The 8,856-nt window shown below is 43.7% G+C and overlaps 1 protein-coding gene across 1 annotated transcript in view; it reads left to right on the top strand.

The window, feature by feature from the left end:
* The first annotated feature begins 2,548 nt into the window (after nt 1-2,548).
* Nucleotides 2,549-8,856, top strand: part of LAMA3 (laminin subunit alpha 3) — a 167,718-nt gene continuing 161,410 nt past the window's right edge. Inside the window, exon 1 of the mRNA XM_067467445.1 lies at nt 2,549-2,937. Within this exon, the coding sequence (XP_067323546.1) occupies nt 2,620-2,937 (318 nt within the window). The 5' untranslated portion in view covers nt 2,549-2,619. The remainder of the gene's footprint in view (nt 2,938-8,856) is intronic.

The following is an 8,856-nucleotide window of genomic DNA, read 5'->3' as shown; positions in this document are numbered from 1 at the left end:
TTCTAGCAGCCTCAGGCCTGAAGCTGTTAGGAACTGTGGGAGTTGGAGTCTAAAACACCCGGAGGGCCCAAGTTTGCCCATGTCTGGTGTAGATGCACTTTTCATCCAGACTGCTCCCTTCTGCCTATTAGAATGCATTTCTCCTGTAGTAGAATAAATGTGGTTTGCAGGTTCAAGGCTATGAAATGATGGTTGTTCTAGTTCAGCGTTTCTCAACCTGGGGGTCAAGATCCGGGGGGGGGGGGGGGTCATGGGGGTGTCAGAGAGGTGTCCAAAGCTCATAAAAACAACAGTACTTTCTGTTGGACATGGGAAGTTTGGCCCAATTGTGTGGGAAGTTTGGCTCAATTCCATTGTTGGTGGGGTTCAGAATATTCTTTGATTGTAGGTGAAATATAAATCCCAGAAACTACAACTCTCAAATGTCAAGGTCTATTTTCCCCAAACTCCACCAGTGTTCACATTTGGGCATTGAGCATTCATGCCAAGTTTGGTCCAAATCCAACATTGTTTGAGTCCACAGTGCTCTTTGAATGTAGGTGCACTGCAACTCCAAAATTCAAGGTCAATGCCCACCAAACCCTTCCAGTATTTTCTGTTGGTCATGGGAGTGCTGTGTGCCAAGTTTGGTTCAATTCCCTCCTTGGTGGAGTTCAGAATGCTCTTTGATTGTAGGTGAACTATAAATCCCAGCAATTACAACTCCCAAATGACAAAATCAACCCCCCCCCCCAACCCACCAGTGTTCAAATTCGGGCGTATTGGGTATTTCTGCCAAATTTGGTCCAGTGAATGAAAATACATCCTGCATATCAGATATTTACATTATGATTCATGGCAGTAGCAAAATGTATTTATTTATTTACAGCATTTATAAACCGTTTTTCTCACCCCGAGGGGGACTCAAAGCGGTTTACACATAGATAATGGCAAAAATTAAATGCCTTACAACTACAACACTTTAAACATAAATCATATTAAAAACAGTACATAATCAAATATCAAAACAGTTATTAAAACCACAAAACAATCTCATCAGTCAAGTCACCGTTCCAGTCCTTGTCCCACTAAAAGCTGCATACATCTATTATCCGAAGGCCTGGTCCCAGAACCATGATTTTAATTTTTTTTCTAAAGGTCAGGAGGGAGGAAGCAGATCTTACCTCCTTTGGGAGTGTGTTCCATAGGTGGGGGGCCACAGCTGGGAAGGCCCCTCCGGCTTCCTCGTCCCCCACCAGCCACATTTGTGCTGTTGACGGGAACGAGAGCAGGGGCTCCCCAGATCATAGAATCATAGAATCATAGAATCAAAGAGTTGGAAGAGACCTCATGGGCCATCCAGTCCAACCCCCTGCCAAGAAGCAGGAATATTGCATTCAAATCACCCCTGACAAATGGCCATCCAGCCTCTGCTTAAAAGCTTCCAAAGAAGGAGCCTCCACCACACTCCGGGGCAGAGAGTTCCACTGCTGAACGGCTCTCACAGTCAGGAAGTTCTTCCTAATGTTCAGATGGAATCTCCTCTCTTGTAGTTTGAAGCCATTGTTCCGCGTCCTAGTCTCCAAGGAAGCAGAAAACAAGCTTGCTCCCTCCTCCCTATGGTTTCCTCTCACATATTTATACATGGCTATCATATCTCCTCTCAGCCTTCTCTTCTTCAGGCTAAACATGCCCAGTTCCCTAAGCCACTCCTCATAGGGCTTGTTCTCCAGACCCTTGATCATTTTAGTCGCCCTCCTCTGGACACATTCCAGCTTGTCAATATCTCTCTTGAATTGTGGTGCCCAGAATTGGACACAATATTCCAGATGTGGTCTAACCAAAGCAGAATAGAGGGGTAGCATGACTTCCTTAGATCTAGACACTATGCTCCTATTGATGCAGGCCAAAATCCCATTGGCTTTTTTTGCCGCCACATCACATTGTTGGCTCATGTTTAACTTGTTGTCCACGAGGACTCCAAGATCTTTTTCTCACCTACTGCTCTAGAGCCAGGCGTCACCAGCCAGGCGAGCCAGATGATCTGAAATTGTGAGGTGGGACCTAGGGGCAGATGCGTTCGGACAAGTAAGCTGAGCCCAAACCGTATAGAGCTTTATAGGTCAAAACCAGCACTTTGAATTGGGCTCAGAGATGGACCGGCAGCCAGTGGAGCTGGCATAACAGGGGGGTGGGATGCTCCCTGTATGCCGCCCCAGTTAGTAATGACAGTTATGAATTAGCAACGAAAATAATGTTATGGTTGGGGCTCACCGCAACATGAGGAACTGTATTAAGGGGTCGCGGCATTAGGAAGGTTGAGAAACACTGCTCTAGTTTGAAAAGCTCTTTAGCTTTCTCTTCCAAAGAGCTAAAGAGTCCATCGCATTGAGCCCAGGGCAGAGTGAAAACGGTATCAAGCGGCTTTCCTTCTCAATGTGGATGCACTTTTGGACCCACAGGCCTGCGAGGTTGGTAGCCGAGCAGTAGGGGGTGCATCGGCTTCTTCTTCTCCCTCCTCCTTTCCTTTCCCTTTCGGTGCCCTTCGGGCCAATCGGCACAACCCAAAGGAGGAGCGGAGGGAGGCTGGAAAGATTTCCTTTGGCTTCTCTTTGCCGCCAGAAGAAGAAGAAGACTTGGATGCCGGGGATGGCAGTGGAGGGAAGGAGAGGAGGAGGAGGAGGAGGAGGAAGAGGGGTCCTTTTGGAGGCCCTGGCCGGGCTCCTCTTTCCCCTTTGGTCCGGCTTCCTCGTCCCCTCCGTGGGCTCTCAGCAGGCTCCTTCTCCGGACTTTGGACCGGGCAGCAGCCTCCAGCCGCCTTACTTCAATCTAGCCGAGACAGCGGGCATTTGGGCCACAGCCACCTGCGGGCAGGACGAGGGAGGGAAGCCCCGCTCGGAGCTCTATTGCAAGCTGGTTGGGGGACCTGCGGCTTTCCCCGCCGGGAAGACCATCCAGGTGAGCCAAACCCCACCATTCCCCCCATAATCTCCCCTCTCCGGGGTGCATTTCCCTTGCAGAATGAATGCAACTTGGCACCGCTGGAACTGCGGTGGCTCAGGGCTAGGGAAGCGCAGGAGCCTGGCATAGCATCTCTGCCAAAGAGTGCCGGTGCTTCACCCAAGCGCATCTCCCCTGCTTCCAGAGCATTGAGTTCGACTGGTGTCAGGCTGCACTCACTCCACAGTGACTGACTTCTGGTTCTGCTGTAGCTTTCCCTCTCCCAGGTCCCACAGGAGCCCCCAATGGCACAGTGGGTTAAACTGCTGAGCTGCTGAACTTCCTGACTGAAAGGTTGGCAGTTCGAATCCGAGGAGTAGGGTGAGCCCCAGCTTCTGCCAACCTAGCAATTTGAAAACATGCTAATGTGAGTAGATCAATAGGTATCCCTTCCTTAGTAGCCTAGAAGCAATATTTATTTCTATAGTTTCAGATAACTAACAATAAGTAACAATAGCCCCCATTTGTGCAGTGGGTTAAACCCCTGAGCTGTTGAATTTGCTGACCAAAAGGTCGCAGGTTCAAATCCGGGGAGCGGCATGAGTTCACGCTGTTAGCTCCAGCTTCTGCCAACCTAGCAGTTTGTAAACATGCTAATGTGAGTAGATCAATATGTATCCCTTCCTTAGTAGCCTATAAGCAATATTGATTTCTATAGAGTTTCAGATAAATAACAATAAGTCACAATAGCCCCCAGTTGCGCAGTGGGTTAAACCGCTGAGCTGCTGAACTTGCTGACCGAAAGGTTGGCGGTTCCAAATCCGGGGAGCAGGGTGAGTTCCTGCTGCTAGTCTCAGCTTCTGCCACCCTAGCAGTTCAAAAACATGCAAATGTTGCTGAGTTGCTGAACTTGCTGACCGAAAGGTTGTCGGTTTGAATCCGGGGAGTGGGGTGTGTTCCCACTGTTAGCTCCAGCTCCTGACAAGCTAGCAGTTCGAAATTTCAAATGTGAGTAGATCAATAAGTTTCCCTTCCTTAGTAGCCTAGAAGAAATATTTCTTTCTGTAGAGTTTCAGATAAGTAACAATAAGTAACAATAGCCCATGGTGAAGTGAGTTAAACTTCTGAGCTGCTGAACTTGCTAACCAAATGGTTGGCAGTTTGAATCCAAGGAGCAGGGTTAGCCCCAGCTTCTGCCAACCTAGCAGTTCATAAACATTCAAATGTGAGTAGATCAATAAGTTTCCCTTCCTTAGTAGCTTAGAAGCAATATTTCTTTCTGTAGAGTTTCAGATAAGTAACAATAAGTAACAATAGCCCATGGTGAAGTGAGTTAAACTTCTGAGCTGCTGAACTTGCTAACCAAATGGTTGGCAGTTTTAATCCAAGGAGCAGGGTTAGCCCCAGCTTCTGCCAACCTAGCAGTTCGTAAACATTCAAATGTGAGTAGATCAATAAGTTTCCCTTCCTTAGTAGCCTAGAAGCAATATTTCTTTCTGTAGAGTTTCAGATAAGTAACAATAAGTAACAATAGCCCATGGTGAAGTGAGTTAAACTTCTGAGCTGCTGAACTTGCTAACCAAAAGGTTGGCAGTTTGAATCCAAGGAGCGGGGTTAGCCCCAGCTTCTGCCAGCCTAGCAGTTCGTAAACATTCAAATGTGAGTAGATCAATAGGTACCCTTTCCTTAGTAGCCTAGAAGCAATATTTATTTCTATAGCGATTCAGATAAATAACAATAAGTAACAATAGCTCCCGGTGGTACAGCAGGTTAAACCACTGAGGTGCTGAACTTGCTGACCAAAAGGTTGCAGGTTTGAATCTGGGGAGCGGAGTGAGCTTCCGCTGTTAGCCCCAGCTTCTGCCAACCTAGCAGTTCAAAACCATGCAAATGTGAGTAGATCGATAAATCTCTGGTGGGAAGATAACGGCACTCCATGCAGTCATGCTGGCCAAAGGACCTTGGAGGCATCTACGGATAATGCCGGCTCTTCGGTTTAAAAATGGAGATGAGAACCACCCCCAGAGTCGGACACAACTAGACTTAATGTCAGGGGAAAACATTTACCTTTAATTCACATGATCTGCTTTGAAATAATTATATGAGTCTACAGTGCCATATCATCCTGTTCAAAGCAGATAATCTGGATTTTATATGGTAGTATAGAAGGGGCCACAGTCTTCATGGGTCCAATAAGAAAAAAAATGTGAATGTCACTATAACGTTGTTATTCTCCAAGGTGTCATAGCTATGACTACACTACATAATACAATTTTTGTTCCTGGGTTATAAATGTCCTTTTTAAATTGATTCTATTATAAAAACACAGGAACAGTTTATTAAACTGCAAAACTTTGTTTATTGAGGGACATCCTGCAGCATAATTTGATATAGTTTTTCAGTGAATATCTCATCAGGTCTCAATTAACACAAAATAGTTTGTGGCAGTCAGAAAAATGAAGTCTCTGGAGTGTAACAACTACTGTCAAAGTTAGTACCAAACAATTAGACAGGAAATAACACTTTCAAGCCGGGAACAGAAAAAGTTTCACATTTTGTTACATGGTGTTATTTATGTGAGGTGCTCTGGTGTTTGCATGTCTGTACTTGGAAGCTCAACAAAGTCAATCCTTGTAAGGACATGGATGGAAAGAGTGCTTGTAGGCTAGATTTCAGAGAAAGGAAGGAAGGAAGGATCAAATTACCTCTGAGTGTTCCTTACCTGAGAAAATCCCATGAAATGCATGGGGTTGCCTTAAGTCAACAGGTGACTTGAAGGCACACATAACATCACATTCTCCTCAACTTTAGGTTAGATCAGGCATGGGCCAACTTGGGCCCTCCAGGCATTTTGGATTTCAACTCCCACCATTCCTAACAGCCTCAAACTCTTTCCTTTTCCCTTTTCTCTTTTCGGCTTAAGTGGCAGAGGGGGTAAAGGAAAGGGCCTGAGGCTGTTAGGAATAGTGGAAGTTGTAGTCCAAAACACCTGGAGGGCCCAAGTTTTCCCAGGCCTGGGTTAGATCCTCTAGCCATCTTCTTACTGTTTCCAGTGCTTTTACCCATATTCAGAGTAGGCATTCTAAAACATGACAATGTTGGCTGAATCTACACTGTAGAGTTAATGGCTTTTGACACCATTTTAACTGCCATGCCTTGATGCTATGGAATCCTGGATATGTAGTTTGGTGAGGCACCATCACTATTTGGTAGAGAAAGCTTATAAAACTAGAACTCCCATGATTCCATAACATCTAGCCATGGTAATTAAAGTGGAGTCAAATTGCCTTAATTTATATGGTGTTCCGGTAGCATTATTAAACTTGGGTCTAAACAGCACTGGGTCCTAAATCCAACAGATTCCTTGATACAGAAAGCTGCACTAGTTAAATTCTGGTTTGTCCTGAATATATTAAAAGCAAAGACCCATGTTTCAACAACAACAACAAATTTGGCACTCTGGGTTCAGTCTTGCAGGTGGAATTGTCCTGGGCATTTGACTTGGATTCCAAGCAAAGAGGATGTAGCCATGGTGTCTGACTCATAAACTGAAGGGTATTCACTCTGGATTAATTTTTTTGTATCCTAACTGTCTTACTCTGCTCACAATCTAGTTTACTAAATCTTAACATTTTGGGGATCACAGATTCCTTTTCAAAATTGACCCCCTCCTCAGAAAAATACAAATAAACTAGAAGCAGACAAAAAAGGTGCATACTTTATTTTAGCACTGAAAATTGGTTTCCTTCGGACAGTTTATTCTAGTAAATAGTGATTTCTTTTATTCTTAACTCCTTTTCTGGTTAGGCATCATACAAGTTATAGCCAAGACACGTGAAGGGCACCAAATTGGGGGAGTTGTTTTTGGTATAGCAGTACTGCAGACTGATCTAATATACATGGTCCAACGGATGGCAGCCATACTGCTCACTGGAGTGGCATACAGGAAGCATGCAACCTCTCTGTTACATCAGCTCTACTGGCTGCCCGGTCTGCTACCGAGCACAATTCAAAGTGCTGGCTTTGAATTGTTCAAACAGTTCTGGCCCAGTTTACCTGTCCAAATGCATTTCCCTCTATGATCCACCTCAAAGGTTAAGATTGTCTGGGGAGGCCCTGCTTTTGATCCTGCCTCCTTCAGAGGTGTAGTTGGTGGGGAGAAGAGACAGGGCCTCCTCAGTGGTGGCTTCTAATCTATGGAATTCCCTCCCCAGCTAAATTAGATCAGCTCCCTCCCTCCTGTCCTTTAGGAAAAAACCAAAGTCACGGCTATGGTACCAATCCTTTGGTCAGTAATTTTTCAATCAGTGCAAGAAGGGAATACAAAATAGTGTAATGATGAATAGAATGGCTCTGGATTATGATTTTGGACTACGTGGTTTTAACAATCACTTTTCATGTTTAATGTTTTTAACTTTTTGGATTTTAATGTATTAGTTTATTTTATTTGTATGTATTTGTGCAGTATTCAATTGTTGCCTATTGTAAGGCCGCTCTGAGTCCCCTTCAGGGTGAGAAGGGTGGGGTATAAATGTGGTAAAGAAATAAACAATAAATGGTGTCAACCCAAAGAAAAGTGTTTCACACACAGTGGGATTTTCCAAGTGCAGATGTTTTTGTTAACCACCACAATCTGTCACTTAACTTAATTGGTTTCTTCAATTCTTGTTCAAAGTTTCTGGACTAGAATGAATTAAATCATATAATTTATTTGGTATTTCAGAGGGAAGGAAGTGCTGAATCTGGCAGCCCATTCATTTTTATATCTGTATGTAACATTCAACTATGGCTACCGCTAAAGGAATATTAAAAAGAAAACACTTTTAAGGGCTGGGTTGAAGAAAATACACTCCCCTGAGGTGTTTTGGCAGTAACTTGTAGGATCTTGCCTGTCTAGAGACAGGAAAGAGTAAATCTGAACCAAAAAAGATCCATTCTACAATGCACCACTAGTTCTTCCTATATCTGATAATAGTCTGTGTGAGTGTGCTGAAGATGGGTTGCTGAGCCAACCTGTTCATCATGTCGTGTCATGTCATGTTGCCATCCATTTTTAACTCATTCTGAATGTTAATACTAATTTTAGATTAGTATATGTTTACATATGCAGCCTTGGTTTACCTTTTGCTTCTGAGTACATCAACAACAAAAAAATCACTGAAGAATGTACAGACAGGTAAAAAATAGATTTGCACTATTAAGCTTCATTGACCAGGAACTGGATGGTCTCTGGACTGAAGCCAAGGGCACTCCAAGAGAAGAATCCAGATAGACACTGTCTGTAGCCTAAAAGAAAGGCAAATTTTAATGGATGACAGATCAAACTCCTTGAGCAGTCAAGGACAGAAAAGAAACAAAAGTGGAAGCTGACAGGAATCGAACTAGAACTCTGAATGGAACTGTTCAACTCTTTGTGTTCAGTGATAAGGAAAACTACTATAATAATCAAGGCAAGAAATAGAAGTTGACAACAAAAAAGGGAGAACAAGAGACTTCTTCAACAAGAATCAAGAAATCAAAGGGAAGTTTAAACAAAGAGTGGGAATACCCTATACCTAGCAGGGGACTATCAAGTACAAATAGAAAGACAATAGAAAAAATAAACTGAAGAACTATGTAAAAGAGATTAAAAGATGGCAGATTCACTTTTTAAAAGAACCATATGAAGACAGACCTCCAGTACTGAAAAGCAAAATACAAACTGGAATGATGGAACTTGGAAGAAATGAATAACCAGGAAACAATGACATACCAATAGAACGGCTTCATTCTATAGACATGGCAAGAAGTTCATGCAAAACTTCATTTTATCATACTATCTGTTTAAGTTGTGTCCTGAAAGTATCACGTGGAAAGCAGGATTAGATTTGGTGTGAAATGTGGACAAAAGAACATCAACAATCTAAGATATGCAGATAACACTGTGCTACTAGCAGA

The sequence above is a fragment of the Anolis sagrei genome, chromosome 4 (genome assembly GCF_037176765.1).
Source record: "Anolis sagrei isolate rAnoSag1 chromosome 4, rAnoSag1.mat, whole genome shotgun sequence".
NCBI lineage: Eukaryota > Metazoa > Chordata > Lepidosauria > Squamata > Dactyloidae > Anolis > Anolis sagrei.
This window is presented reverse-complemented; position numbering and strand designations above follow the sequence as displayed.